The 16,620-nt window shown below is 33.5% G+C and overlaps 1 protein-coding gene across 1 annotated transcript in view; it reads left to right on the top strand.

Annotated features, from left to right (window-relative positions):
- The window catches only part of PTPRQ (protein tyrosine phosphatase receptor type Q), a 197,929-nt gene that overhangs the window by 127,668 nt on the left and 53,641 nt on the right, over window positions 1-16,620 (top strand). The window contains exons 28-33 of the mRNA XM_032393715.1: window positions 67-253; window positions 3,389-3,633; window positions 6,477-6,543; window positions 9,543-9,701; window positions 10,319-10,541; window positions 12,192-12,265. Of these exons, the coding sequence (XP_032249606.1) occupies window positions 67-253; window positions 3,389-3,633; window positions 6,477-6,543; window positions 9,543-9,701; window positions 10,319-10,541; window positions 12,192-12,265 (955 nt within the window). The remainder of the gene's footprint in view (window positions 1-66; window positions 254-3,388; window positions 3,634-6,476; window positions 6,544-9,542; window positions 9,702-10,318; window positions 10,542-12,191; window positions 12,266-16,620) is intronic.

Below are 16,620 nucleotides of genomic sequence, written 5' to 3'. Positions count from 1 at the left end.
TTATGTTTTGGCGATTTAGATCTCAAGTGCGACTTCCTTTAATTACTAGCTATTTTTTTCCTATAGGTAGATAGTGATGAATTTAATATGTCCTTCATCAAGTCAAATGAGGAAAATAAGACCATAGAAATTAAAGATTTGAAAATATTCACAAGGTATTCTGTGGTGATCACAGCATTCACTGGAAACATAAGTGCTGCATATGTAGAAGGAAAGTCAAGTGCTGAAGTGATTGTTACCACTTTAGAATCAGGTAAGGCATATTTTCCATCACTGTTAAAAATTGATTGAGATTTAAGTGTCTTTCTTAGAATTTCTCACACCACCCCCTAAAAAGGGTATGCGTTACAAGAAATTTTTAAAGTGTATAAAATATAAAATTCCGTGATTCACCATAGCTGACAAAAGTGAAGTTTTCTATTTACATTTTTTAGGCAAAGTGGAATTATGTAGAATAATCAGTTCTTGGAAATAGAGAAACAAATTAGTTCATAATAATGTCCTAATTGTATTTTTTGTATTTATTTAAGCACTAACTATTTCAGAAATTTTAGTTACCTTGCCTAAGAGATGATTTTTCAAATGGTCTATGGTCAATAATGCTTCATGTAAAACCCCATTTTAATTATTTCTGTCCATGGTTTAAAATGCACATTAAAGTAATAATATTCTATCATTATATAATCTGGAACTCAAAATTAGAATCCAGGTCATGCTTACCATATCTGTTTTCCTCACCTAATCAAATGACATGTTTTATTATATAACCTATTTAATAAATGTCAGAATCCATACAGATTTCCTCAAGTTCCTACAAACAGGGTCTGAATGAATTAAGTTTGTAACCAATAGGAATTAAGTGTGGAAAGTCAGCTTCCCAGAACTTGCTTGCCCTATCCTCCTTCAGACTCCTGATGTTCTTTGCCACCAGATATATCTTTGGAAAGAGCACATGAAGGGATGTGTTGCTATAGTTTATTTGTTGCTATCTGTAAGGTAAGTATAGGAGGTAAAACATGTTTTTAGCTAGTCTTTTCATTATGTTATATACTCTATAAAGATAACATCTTATCCTCAGCACCCTAAAATTTCATTTGTTTCCATTTTGCTGCCACATATATCCCAGATATTTATTTTCTTATACTTTTTGCATTTCTCCCACATCCTACCTGTTAGGAAAGATGCTGCTGAATTTATTCTCACTCCTACCATAAAGCACTGATTGTCAAATCTTAATGTGCTACCTCTCACAAAGATATCATGGTTAAATAAATTATTACTAAATCTCTAAGAGTAGAATTTTAGAGGTAAAACTAAAGATATTTGGAGAATAGGAAATTCTTTCCATCATTCAGAGAGTTATTTCACTTATCCAACCTTAAACCTTATCTGATTTTTAGAGAAAGTTCTTATTAAAAGAAAATATATTTTTATATCATAGAAATGTATAACAGCAAATATGAAAATATGTGTTGAGCCAATTTAACTTTCACTTTAGCTATGGATTTTTCCACTTAATATGTGATATTTGGCACTATAACATGTTTATCTGTTTCTCTTTCTTCTTTTTTTTTTTTTAAGATTTTATTTATTTGTTTGACAGAGAGAGACACAGCAAGAGAGGGAACACAAGCAGGGGGAGAGGGAGAGACAGAAGCAGGCCTCCCACTGAGCAGGGAGCCCGATGCGGGGCTCGATCCCAGGACCCTGGGATCATGACCTAAGCCGAAGGCAGACGCTTAACCGCTGAGCCACCCAGGCGCCCCTCTTTTTTTCTCACTCTTATTTATTTACTTTTTTTTTTTTGCTTGCAAGATAATAAATAATAAATAAAGATACTAAAGCTTGAGCATCTGAACCTTTGACAGCCAAATATTAGCAGCCTTCTTCATGGAAATTCCTTCACTTAGTATGGAAGATATATCCATTTCAGTTTGATCAAAATAGATATATTCATGTAATCAGTCATTTATATAAAGAACATTAATTATGTAGTACAGTAAGAACTAGTTCCTATATTCATAAATTAATTTTATCCTCACATGTATGATTTTTCTATGATAATTTACTGATACTTAACTTTTGTATATTAGGCTAATTTTTATTTATCAAAAATAAAATGGAATATCTAGAATATATAAAGAACTCTCAAAACTCAACACTTAAAAAAAATCCAATTAAAAATTGGCAAAAGACATGACTAGACATTTCATCACAGAGAAGATACAATGGGCAAATAAACTCATGATAAGATAGATTTTCAGCATCATTAGCTATTAAGGAAATGCAAATTAGAACCACAATGAGATATCACTATGCATCTCCTAGAACAGATAAAATAATAATTATAAAATAGTGATGATGCCAAATGCTGGCAAAGATACAGAGACTGATCTCTCATACATTGTTAGTGGGAATGTAAAAGTGTATAGCCACACTGAAAAATAGTTTGGCAGCCTTTTATAAAACTAAACATGCACTTAGAACACATTACCTAGCAATCATATTCTTGGGCAATTATCACAGAGAATTAAAAATTTATGTTCACACAAACAGCTATAAATGAATGTTAATAGCAAGTTTATTAGTAATAACAAAAAACTGGAAACGACCCAAATGTTTTTCTGTGATTAAACAAACTTAGGTGTATCCACAAAATGGAACACCACTCAGTAATAAAAAAAGAATGAACCACTGATACATACAACAACCCTGATGGAACTTAAGCATTATGCTATTGTTTTTCTTAAAGTGACAGAACTATGAAGGACAATGGTTAGTGTTGTGGGGATGCATAGAGTGCAAATACAAGAGGATAGCCGGAGAAGTTTCTTTATGGAAATGGAATAGTTTTATACTTTATTTCTGGTGATGATTGCAGGAATCTTTACATGGAATAAAATTGCATAGAACTGCACACACATTTATGAAAGCATGAAAAAATGGTGAAATCTGAATAAGATCTGTAATCTAACAGTATTGTACTAAGGTCAATATCCAGGTTTGATATTAAACTACAGTTAGGTAAGTTGTCACCACTGGTAAAACCTGGGGGAATGTTCTAGGGGACTGTATGTGCCACTTCTGCAAATTCCTCTGTGTCTTTATTATCTTTAAATAAGCAATACAAAAAGTCATGGAAATGCATTCTATATAAAAGCAAATCCATGTAGAAGTCAAAATAAATAAATAACCAAACTAACTGGATCACCATTATGATTTCTGTGACCTACATGTATCAGCCATTTTGCTTGTTTCCATAACATATATGGTTTAAATAATTTGTGTAACACATTTTATAAACAGAAATTTGACACAAATAAATTTTATATGGAGATTAAAAAGAACACAAATTTTAAAAAATTAATTGTTTAATATTTCATTTTAGTCCCCAAGGATCCACCTAACAATATGACATTTCAGAAGATACCAGATGAAGTTACAAAATTTCAGTTAACATTTCTTCCTCCTTCTCAACCCAATGGAAATATCCAAGTATACCAAGCTTTAGTTTACCAAGAAGATGATCCTACTGCTGTCCAGATTCACAACCTCAGTATTATCCAGCAAACTGACACATCCGTCATTGCGATGTTAGAAGGACTAAAAGGTGGACATACGTATAATATCAGTGTAAGCATTCATAGCGTTTAATTATTCACCTATTTTACAAAGTCAGTTTACAAACTCAGCATTCAAAAATACTGCAGCTTAGATGCACACTAGATTTCTTGTATCTTTTTGCGGGATTGTGTGAGACATGCCAACAGAAAATAACATTTAGAGAAATGAAATTGCTTATTTCCTATTATAATACAGCAAGCACTATGAAAATATGTAGGTAACAAAAAACTTTTCACAACAATAGTAGAAATCCAGAAATAAAATAAAGGGGAAAGAAAATGCATGTTAAAAGCAAGAGAGTAGTGATATGTAAAGAGAGAATTCTACCTAAAGGGAAGCTGTTTATGTGTGATTATAAATGGAAAATGGAAAAGCAAATTTCAAAGGCAAAGGGCAGAAATAACTATTTACATGTTTGAAATTCACATGCCTTTCACGTAATAATTACTAAAGCTAAACATTTTACATCCTAATTCTAAATTATCCATGTGTGTTTATATACATACAGACATACAATTTATTTCAAAAATGCTTTTTTTGTAGTATGTCTTAAAATTTTCAAATAGAATTATATGGGTCAGAATATCATCTTTTAAGCAACATAGAGTTCACCCCAACTTCAGGTAGCTTAGTAATTAATTTTCCTACCAGTTCTTTATGATTATTGTGTAAGATCAGAACTCTGTTATTAAAATTTGTATTCATATATACATATGTTTTTCTCTATATTATATCTACATATCTACATATCTTCATTTCTTCCTTCACTCACTATATATCTTATTTTATATATATATATATCTGTCCTGCTAGGATTCTTGTTGCACATCCCATTAAATGGACCACTGTTGTGGAAGGTCTATTAGAATAGGGAGGGTGGTTAAGAGGATGAACTAATCTGAGTTCAAATCCTGACTCTGCGATTTGTTTCTGGGCAGTTGCCTCAAATCTGTACCTCAGTTTTTTTATCTAAAAAAACAGTAAATTCTGCTCCTGAAACTAATATTACACTGTATGTTAACCAACTGGAATTTAAATAAAAACTTGAAACAAAAAAAAAAAGAAGAAAGGAAAAACAGTAATAGGAATAATGACTTCTTTATAGGACTTTTGTAAGGATTAAAGAATTATAGTTATGGGAAGTTGTGAGTGCTCCATCAGTTTTGCCTTTTGGAACAAGAGGGAAAAATAGGAAACAAAATAGAACTAATTCATAATTTAAAGAACAGTAAAAAAAATTCTCTAACTTACTGTTGAGAAAATGCAATTTGTAGCTCCTCAACACCTGGGAGTTTATTAGAAATATATAATTTTCACATCCATCCCAACCTACTGAATCAAAACCTGCATATCTTCATTCAGCAGGTTTACAAGTGACTTCTTTGTACAACGCAATTTGAGTAGCTCACCTAGCTCTTCATTTATGATAATAAATGCATTTTATGCCCTTAAATGTTAGGTTGTACCACAAACAAGTAAAAATAACGAAGCACACCATAATATCACTTTCCATTTTTAATACTTTTTAAAAAGGTTTTATTTATTCATTTGAAAGAGAAAGAGAGTGAGCTCTAGTGGGGGGGGGTAGGGCAGAGGGAGAGGGAGAAGCAGGCTCCCCACTGATCAGGGAGCCCCTACAGGGCTCAATCCCAGGACCCTGGGATCATGACCTGAGCCTGAGCTGAAGGCAGATGCTTAACCAGCTGAGCCACCCAGGCTTCCCAATACTTCTTTTCTTAAATTTACAGACTCCAATAAATATTTCCTTTAGATATTTTTTAACCACATTTTTTAGGCTTAGTTTATTTACCATACCCATTGCATCATATGTATTATTATAATTTTAATTCAGTAAAAACATTCCCAAAGTATCTATAGTGCGAAGTATAGAAAACAAGTTAATTAGTTCCAATAAACATATTCTGAATTGTGTTTGTGAATGAAACTGGGCAAGAATATAGTCTTTGTTTTATAGAGCAAAATAAAGTAAATAAAGGAAGATTCTCTATCTACAGTTTCTTTAGCATAAAATGAATTGAAGGGATTCACATTTGTGTGAATCACCCTCTGTCTATACAAACAGAAATGTTTTATGTGTATATGCTGCATTACGCAGGTTATAGCGTCAGATACTTTGGGGCAGGGGTGAAGAAGGGCATAAAGGCCAGCTTTCAGAGGGATGATTTAATACAGGAAAACAAGGAGGTTGAAGGAATAGGATTTCATTTCAGAGAAGAGAAAAAAAGAGGGTCTTGAATATGGATTTAAAGAAAGCCAGAGTTACCTAGCTACAGAGGGAAGGAGCAGATGTGAGAGTAGATGAAGGAGTGTAGACATAGTGGCTTTTCTGTGTCTGCTCCTCCTACGGGTTCAAACTGAAGCCACATCCTTTCCTGGTCACTATGATAGGGCTGTTTAAGTCACTCAGCCTTTGTTCTCAGGACTTTGTACTTAAGATCAGTTTTAAGAACTACTTTACTATTAATGTTCTTCCTATACATATTGTATTCATTTGAGTAAGTGCAAGAAAAATATAATAAATAGGCTATATGCAGTTATTTTTAAAAGTAGAATCATTTTATTTTATTTTATTTTTAAAGATTTTATTTGACACAGAGAGAGTGACAGCAAGAGAGGGAACACAAGCAGGGGGAGTGGGAGAGGGAGAAGCAGGCTTCCTGCGTAGCAGGGAGCCCGATGCGGGGCTCGATCCCAGGACCCTGGGATCATAACCTGAGCTGAAGTCAGATGCTTAACGACTGAGGCACACAGGTGCCCCAAAGTAGAATCATTTTAAAATTACATATGACCATAATAAAAATAGTAACAAGATGTTTCTCTTTTTCTTTTAGGTTTATGCAATTAATAGTGCTGGTGCAGGGCCAAAGATTCAGATGAGAATAACCATGGACATTAAAGGTACATACATGAGCTGCCTTCCTGTGAAATACTGTTGTCTTAATCAAAGAGTAATTATAATTGAATTCTATTATTAGAGTTAAGAATGTAGTCAAGCTTTTAAATGATGCATATGCAATAATAAGCATACATTAAGTAATAAAGCCTGCTTATTAAAGCTATACTTAAAATGTCTAAATAATAATGCAAATTACCATCTTAAAGAGAATGCCCACCTGCTATTTATCTTATATTTCTTTCCCTCTAAATTTAGAGTTTTCTGAGACAAATTTTATAGTCTGTTACTATGTTTTGTAATTTTATTGAAAATTCATTGTTAAAAACACCCATGGCTAGAGTTTGACTAGTTATAATTAAATTCCTTGACTGATCTTCATCTCGAAAGTAAAATTCTTTTTAGCTAATCAGATAGTGTTTACTGAACTACCATATATTCAACTTTATGATTCTGACTATAAGGTAGATCTATCAATTCATTATTCTGACAGGTATTGTGTATAGAAAATATAATTAAAATTGAAGGCTGCCTTGCTCACACAAAACAATCCATGAAAACCAAAAAAGATTGTTAAGAAGAATTTAGGGCTAGCCAGTCATTCGGGATACTTCCTCTTCCTGACTGAAAACATATATCCAATTGTGCTATCTCTCTAAAAATCTATAATAAAACCTGCAGAGAGATTAAAAAACTGAAGCGTTTGGACCTTTAGTAGAACACTTCTCTTTCTGAAGCAAAAAGTAACTTTTCTTAGTCTTTGGTAAGCACAGCAGAGCAGAGTGATCAAATGTGCTAGCTCTAGACTGAGTCTAGGGTCAAACTGCTGAGATTGAATCCTGGATTGGCCACTTGATATCTGCTTGACGTTAGGCAAGTGTCTTAACCTCTGTAAGCTTGTAAAATGCAGATAACGCTAGTTCCTACCTCCCAGATTGTTGTGAAGATTAAAAGAGATAATCTTTGAAAAACCCTTAGGACAGTGCCTGGAAACTAGTGTTATTAAGAATAAGAAATATTCACTGTAAGATGAAGCTGATAACTTTTATCTTTTCGTCAATGGTAGTTTATATAATTGTAATATTATTTAAAAGTATTAAGAGTTGCTTTCAATTCCAAACTACTTGGAATGTGCAAATGCATAAGCTCTTCAGAAACATCAGCTGTTTTACCAAATGACTTCATCAAGAAGAACTTATGTCATACCATCTTAATTTCTTTTTGTTATTCAGTGGCAGACAGGTAAGTGTGCAGGTAACAATAGATGCATTATATTAATTCTTTAGCAAAACTTGTTATGTCTATTGCTTTGATCAACCCCAGGTAGAGATGGTTAGTTCTGACTTTCCACTCCTTAGATAGGACAGATAGACTCATAATCAGTTGTCTAGAAAAAAATATGTGAGTACTGGTGGTAGTGGTGAGGTGCCAGAGAAATATTTTTCTCCAGTAATATGCATGATTGTTTCTGGTAACATGGAGTGACATTGAATTAATAGTAGTCTCATTAAATTTGCATTTGACACATAATATGCAGTTAGGTAATCATATCCAATGCCAGATTCCTCTCACTGGAAACCTTTTCTTGGGGACTCCCCAGTGGCCTGGCTGAAAGTTTCTCAGAACTCCCTGAAATCTGAGGATCTTCTTGCTGAATCCTTCCTTTCTTCTTCTCTCACGCAGGTATTAGACCTGTGATCTGTGCTCTAAAGGCTCTTGCCACCTACTCCTGTTCCCTGTTCCTTGACTCGTCATGGATATTTCCTCCAATAAACTTCCTACACATCTAATATTATTATAGCCTTTACATCTCAGAGGAGTGAGCTAAAGGATCAAGCCAAGAAGATTTTATTCAAATCTTGATATTTCCCTTTTACAGCTATGTGACATAAGGCCATTTCCTCATCTATAAAATGGAAATGGTATTGCCAATTTTATGGCATTATTGAGAGGCTTTTAAAAAAATTTAATAAATATGGAAATTGAAGTTTGATTAAGCAGCTTGCTGTGCTTCAAACAGCTGGTATACGCATATAGCAATGAGATGAAATGAAACAAGCAGAGCTCCTACAGATATTGATTTTGGAGATATTTGTATGCATTGGCAGTAAAATGTGAATTATCGTGCACTTTCAGAAATTAGTCTGGTAATATCTATTAAAGTTAAAAATATGTATATCTTTTGTTCCAGAAATTCTGTTCTTGGAAATCTATTCCATAGAAATAAAAAGATTAGTACATAAGGCTAAATATATAAGGCTGGTTATTGCAGCAAATGTTCAAAACCAAAGGAAAAGTTCCTAGAATCCCCATTACTAGCTGAATGATTGAATAAATATGATGTTGTCACACCATGATATATACAACATAGTCACTAAGAAGAATGAGTTAGCCCCATACTTCGTGACTTGGAAAGACTTATATAAGTCATTTAAGTGAAAAAAGCAAAATGTGGAGTGATTATAATACATAATATAGCCCCATTAAAAAATCAAACAGTGAGAATAATCCATTATGTATGACTTTATGTATTTTATATGGTTGTGTGAACATGGGGAAAAATATGGGAGTATATCATCCAAATGTTTGGCATGGATAAACTGTGGGAGGGATGCTATTATGACTAGAATAGAAATTGATGAATCAGCTAAAGGAAGTAAAAGAAAAAAACCACTAAAATATTAGTATGATTTAATACACTTACAAAAATTATATGGTGTGAGAGCATATATAATTTGAATTTTTTTAATATGTGAAGAGGAGTCAGACACCTAAAAATCACACCTGGGCCCCATTATCTCAAGCCAGTATGAAATACATAATTAAAGCATCAAGAGATAATAATTGCTAAACATCTGTTGTAGTCAAACAAAACTGTTTCATTTGTTACTTGTTTGTCATCATTTTATCTATAAATCACCTGCATGAAATGAGAATTTAAAATTTTTTTCTTCTCTTCAGAAACAAAAAATCAATTGCAGTGATATTTCTTCTTTGTTTAAAGCTCCAGCACGACCAAAATCCAAACCAACCCCTATTTATGATGCCACAGGAAAACTGCTTGTGACTTCAACAACAATTACAATCAGAATGCCAATATGTTACTACAATGATGATCATGGACCAATTAAAAATGTACAAGTGCTTGTAACAGAAGCAGGGGGTATCATCAACTGTCAATTTACCTTGTTAAATTGTAGAGTATGAATTGTTGAATGCTAAAGAAGTTTCAGTTCAACATTAGTAGCTTCCCTGGTGGTCTAGTGGTTAGGATTCGGCGCTCTCAGTTCAACATTAGTAATATAAGGTTGACTACCCATTATCACACAACTGTTGAGCTTAATACAGTGTTAATATTATCATTAATTATACTAATCATTAATTTATACCCAAAATACTTGACTAAAATAAGACAAGCCATAGTTAAAATATATGATTTATTTATTCATTCCATATACTGGTTGGATTGCTTGATTTTGACAAGATAGAGTCTTGATAGCTTCTTTGGAGGTATGAACAGGAGAGTTATCCTTGACCGAGAGATGTTCTTTCTGTCTCTGAGAAGTCATCCTCCACAATAAAGCCTAAAGAATCATGTGTGATGGGGCAAGATAGGGTTCCCTGTTTATCCAGGTAGATCAGCTGAGTCATCCCTGGTGGTTCACAGAGTTAAAGATGTTGCATCCAGATTTTCCTCATGTAATTATACAAATGCTCTTCAGAAATGTGAAAATATCTTCATATATTACTTGTAATTTTATCCTTTTTTTCTGAAAATAGCTCAGCATGATGGAAATGTAACAAAGTGGTATGATGCATATTTTAATAAACCAAGGCCGTATTTTACAAACGAAGGCTTTCCTAATCCCCCATGTACGGAAGGAAAGGCAAAGTTCAGTGGCAATGAAGAAATCTACATCATTGGTGCTGATAATGCATGCATGATTCCTGGCAGTGAAGACAGAATTTGCAATGGACCTCTGAAACCAAAAAAGCAATACTTGTAAGTATAGTTGATGTTTACTAATGCATCGTGGTAGCAAGCAAGGCGACATCTTTTATTCATCCATCTACCCATCCTTTCATCTTTCCAATAAGCGCTAGGCATCCATTATGTATCATGACCTGATACATGGTAAAGATCAACAAGACATTGTCCTTACATTCCCTAAAAGTACAGTTCTATAGGGAAAGTAGGCAAGCTTAAAAGTAATTATGATTTGATATGATAAGTGACATAAGGACAATATGAAAAACATGTAATTGGAGAACATGGGTAGGAGAATGGAATTCTTTCTGTAAAGGATAATGTGACTAACATAATATTTTGTGCTTTTCACTCATTATTTTGCAACACATGCTAATTTATGAGTTTTTAGAAACACTATCCTAGTCTTTTAGTTGACGACAACTTCAGTTTACCAGAGTTATAGCAATAATTTTCTCCTCTTTGTATTATTAAACCTCTCAATTAGTGACTGAAATATTTATAATTCACTTTAATATTTGTAATTTTGTAGATCATGATAATCTAATGTATTAAATACCACTGCTGATATTCTGGCTTTATTAAATGCTTTGCTAAATTAATCACTTGTCTCCTGTTAAATTGAATGTGTTATTTTTGTCATAAGACTATAATTTTTTAATCTTAAATTATTTAATTTCCAAAATATAATTTTTACTACCAAATTTGGAAAATGCAGCTAATTTCATGTTTGCCTGCTAGTTAAAGCATTATTAAATTCTTCATAAACATTCTAAGCTAACATTAGAAAAATAAAGAAGTCAGGCATTTGAAAAAAATAGAATGCTCTATCATCTATTAGTAAGTACAGTTACTTTGGTTACTAAGCTATTGCCTGAAATTTAGTTATCATAATAGGCAGTTATGAAAATGTTATACCACAAAATTTAATATTTATTCAAATATTATTTATTTTGCGTATTTTTCCAACACAGACTCTTCATATAATCAATAAAGTCGTAAGAATTTGAGAAGAGTAGAGATTAAATTATAAACTGAAACTTATTAATGTAAGTTGGTTTTGTACTTTAAAATGCTTAGATGTCTATAATTTTTAAATAAGGTAAATTTCAGTTATCTCTGAAGATGTTAAAATCACCCATTCTGTAACCATTTTCTGTTTCTTATGTCATAAAAACATAGAAAGTGAAAATACGCTGTGCACACACAGAATTAAGAAGCATTTTGCTAACATGTGAACAAAATAAGTTCTGTATGACCATTCTAAATCTAGGTCATTGGTATTTTCAAAAGTAGTTGAGGTATAACAGTTATTAAACTTTATATTTGTAAAGTATGTTTGTGTAACACACTTTCACACAGACATGAAATAATTTCATCCAAATAAATCTATGAGGAATGTAATCTACTTCATCTGTTTAACCTGCTGACTACTCATGAGTCTGGCCAAACTTTTAATTACTCTCTTATGTGCAGGATAATTATTCATCTCACATAAAGATAAGACATATTGTTCTGATGGCAATTGATTTCCAAGTTTACATCTTATAAATACACTTTCTCTTGAATAAAAATGTGTATTTTTCATTGCTATTTGTTAAATTATTAATAGAAAAAAGTCATATATCATGCAAATTTTTGGTTTTTATTTTTTTTATTTCATAGATTTAAATTTAGAGCCACAAATATTATGGGACAATTTACTGATTCTGATTATTCTGATCCTGTTAAGACTTTAGGTAAGATATATTCTGCAATTTAATTTCATTGATAATCTCAACATGCTAATCATAGTTGTAACATTCATTAGTAAATATATTAATCCATGACTGAATGTTCTCAAGTATAAATTCATTTCAGGGTTAATTAGCCTGACAAAGGAAAAAATACTATCTATGATATTCTTTTAAGTGATGGATGTTCCATCTATTCAAATCTGGACATAGATTTCAATATGGTATTAGTTCTATGCTGATGTGTACTAACATTATACTAAGCAAATATTTACTTGGATGTTTAATATATAATCTTATATGTAAAACATTTTTACCTAATAAAAAAGAAAAAGATTTATGGAAATTTTCCTGAAATAATCTTAAAAACTAGAAACTTACCAACTTTTTAAAATTTTATTTTCTTTCTAATCAAGTCTTAAGTGAGTTTTTTCAATTACACCCACCCAATCAGGCCTGAATAAACCATAAGTACAATTTAGTCCAAAGCAAGTGTTTTCTTCCACCTCCTCCTCCTCCATCTTTACCGTCATCATCTTCTAGACTCTTTGTATATAGTGACTGATGGACTCTTCACAACTGTCTTTTAATTGATACCAGTAGTTCTCAACCAGAGTGATTTTACTCTCCAGGGAATATGTAGCAATGTCTGTAGCCATATTTGGTTGTCACAATTATGGGGCCAAGCTACTGGCATTTAGTGGGCAGAGGCCAGGGAGGTTGCTGAGCATCCTATGTAGCATAGGACAATCTTTTCAGCAAAGAATTATTTAGTGCATAATGCCAATAGTGCTGAGATGGAGAGAAGCTGTTAGGTGCTGTTAGCTCCATTTTATAGATGAGGAAACCAAAACCCAGATTAAGTAACTAAGTGGCTCAACAATCTAGCACAGATTCCATAACCATTCCAGTACAATACAGGATTTAGACCTGGATTCAAAACTTGACTCTGCCACTTGAGAAAATAATTTCTATAGACCTCAGTTTCCTATTTAGAAAATGGTGGTGAGAGTGTCCACCTTGAAGATTTAAATAAAATAGCATATGTAAAGATACTAATATTTTATAGTTAGTAAAATTTTAAATACTTAATCACTTCTTTTTGGATAGGTTATAATCAAAGATCTTAGAAATATACTTTTTTGGGAGAAATTATTTCCCTAGGATTTCTCTAAGTACATTGCAGCTTCCAGTTTTCCCTGTATCAAGCTCTGAGAATGTGGACCTTTGTGTGCCATTCAGATCCACACTATAATGTGAGACGCAACAGATTTCAGTGAGAGTTGTGGCTGGAAGAAGATAGATTTTTCCATTATTCTCAGTTAGAAATTCTCCTCTGGTTGTGGAAGATTAATTATCTAATGAGTCAGTTTCTGCAACCTCTACTTAGTTAAGGAAATTTTCAATCTTGAAGAAATAAAGGGGCTCATGGTTTGCTACATAGATGTTATAGAGGAATAACATGAAATCTTTGGCTCTGTGGTCTTATTCCACAACACCAATGGTTTAATTAATTAATTGTACCCAGTAATTCAATCATTTTACAATTGGCTGACTAGACTTGTGGTTTTGAAATGGTGTGGAGTATTTCATCATTTGATAGGTGAGTTGATCACACCCTGACACCACCACAGTGAAGTAAGTGTCTTGATGGCACCAACATTATTTCCTTTAGGTTAAGCATTCAGAAACTATTACCACAGCAAAATGGTGATCCTGGTGTGTTTACTGATGCAAGATAAGAGACACAGACAAAGTGGATAGCTCATATATCTAATGGAGATGACATTTTGTAGGAGCAGTGCTAAAGATGTTGCCTTGCTGTGTAATTTTCTTGTGTGCTTATGTCTCTCATAGATTGCTGGTTTCATGCAGATTATTGATGTGAGAGTACATTATGTCAGTTCTCTGAGAGACGAAGTTACAACATCCAGGGTAATAGGAATGAAAAAAGGGGAAAGACAAGCATCAGAAACCATGATGTGCAGGGATGTGATTCCTCACATTCTGCCAAATGTCTTCCCTCTGGCTGAGGGTGGGCCTCAAGTAGAACTTTGGCTGCAGGTGGTCTCAAGGTGCTCCTCAGCAATGTTCTTCTTTTTCTTCCTTACTCTCACAGCCAATTCAGTGGAATAAAATAATTAATTCTAGAAAGTAGCAGAAACACACCATCAGTTCTCTGGTTCCTTCTTTGAAATCATGACTATCCCCACCCCAGTCAACCAGGTACTAATGTTTGTGTGCCCTGGTAACAGCAGGAGTCTAAAGGGGATGCAAAATGTGGAACAAAGCACAGAGCATAGGATCTGGTCAAAATTAAGCACTGGTGAAACATAGATTCAACATATAAGGTAGAAAGCCATTGGGTTGGTAAGAGGTAGTTACAAGGAAGGGTCCCATACATCTATGATCTAATTTTTCAGAGTTCATATATTATTTGTAGACCAGGGACATAAGGGCAGCCTTTCAAGCTGCTCCTTAGATTTTCTTCCATGGACTGTCTTCTGATAAATAATGGCACTATAGTCTTATTCTGGATTGACCACATGGAGTTCTGCTCTCAAGATAGTTATTTATAGTTAGTGAAACCATGACAGGCAGGAGTGGAGAAAATAATTAGAAGTGCCACCCTGAGTTGTGGTGAAATGAGATGTGCAGCTTTGGAGTATGGAATGGACCATTGGAGCAGAATTCCTCAATGTCTGGAAAAGTAGCTCAGTCATCTAGCTGGTTAATGGATTTACTACCATCAATTTCTGTCCTCACATTTTACCTGGAGATTGGATCTTACAGTTCTGTGGATATCAGATTCAGCTTGATGGGTCAGGCACCAAAAAGTACATTCCAGAAATGGCCCTGGTCCATGATTTGACATTAATAAAACACCATGGAGTCATAAGAGTTTTGGGGGGTAAAAAAACAAACATTGCCAAGGAAGAAGTAGTAGGACTCAAAAAGGAAATAAATTTGATTATTTCTACATTAGTCAGCGGCAAGAATGGTCTCATGGCTGTGAGAATGGGAGCAACCATATAATAAAATGCATTGATGTAATTACCCTGGCGTCATCAGAATATTACAATGGATGTTTGAGTCCTTGTTTATCTCAAATATGTCATGTATTAGGATAGATGATACCATTTGCAACAGGCTAGAGGCTCCCAACATTCCTCACAAGCCTGCTGAGAACTTATGTGTGTATGTGATCTCAGACTTCAGTGAAAGAAGTGAAGAGCCCATCTAGGTCCTCAAACCACCCGTGGATATACATTCCTTCACTGGTATTTAGCATAGCACAGGCAGTGAGCTCCAAGCTAAGTAAAATCTTCAGGATTTAAGAGTCTTTGCAAGGCTGTCTTTTTAAGTTAGTATAGAGTGTACATTTCTAAAACAGACCATTTTGATAGTGGTTGGGCCTCTTACAGATACAATTATTTTGAAGTTAAAATTAGGGGCAAAAGAATCACCGTAGACTAATCAACTAAAAGGTTTAAGTTTATTGAAAAGGGTTAACAAAAGCACAAGTGAGAAGGGGCCAGGCAGGGCTTTGCTGAATAAGGATGAGTGTGTGGAAGAGGAGTTTGCACTTAGGGAAATCTTTATGACGTGTAGGAATAAACAGGGGAAATGACATACGGCATTATTTTAATCCTAAAGAAATACCTACAACTTATTTGATTTTGTTTTCACTCAGAATGAGCATTAACATTTTTACTAACAAAACTCATAAGAATCCTTCTTAAACTCTTTTTAAAAATCCTCTTTAGGCACATCAGTTTATGGAAACTGCTCGTAGGCAATGTTTTGATTACAAGGTTTAATTATAGAGGATTCCTGTGATTTGAAAACCAGACACTGCTTTCTGCACCTTACCGGGCTTCATTAAAGCTGAACAAGATGAAATCTTAAACCCCATGGCAAAGGCACTCTGTGATTATTTTCTTTTGTCATAACACTTCTCATTTAATTACCGTGCTAACAATGAGAAGTTCCAATATGCTCATTTAGAAACAGAAATCGGGAGTCGCTATGTATTTTTTTTTCTTTTTTTGCAGTGAAAGAATCACTTGCCCCCAAGACACCAGATGAATGAGGAAAGTTTTATGATGTTAATTATTATTAATTATAATAATAATAATGTGGTAATGTGGTGCTGAACCTCATAAACTTTGCAGTCAGACAGACCTATTTCAGGCAGTATGGGCATATATTGAATTTATGTGGCCTTGGGTTTGTTACTTTAACAAATTAATTTCTGAAATCTTATTTCCAAAATGAAAATAATAATACCTACCTCATAAGCTAACTGGAAGATTAAATCAGATGAATGAATGACAAATAAATATGAAATGTTTATTAAT

This window comes from Phoca vitulina, unplaced genomic scaffold, assembly GCF_004348235.1.
Source record: "Phoca vitulina isolate PV1807 unplaced genomic scaffold, GSC_HSeal_1.0 scaffold76, whole genome shotgun sequence".
Classification (NCBI taxonomy): domain Eukaryota; kingdom Metazoa; phylum Chordata; class Mammalia; order Carnivora; family Phocidae; genus Phoca; species Phoca vitulina.
The sequence above is the reverse complement of the archived record's forward strand: the minus strand, read 5'-3'. Positions and strand labels throughout refer to the sequence as shown.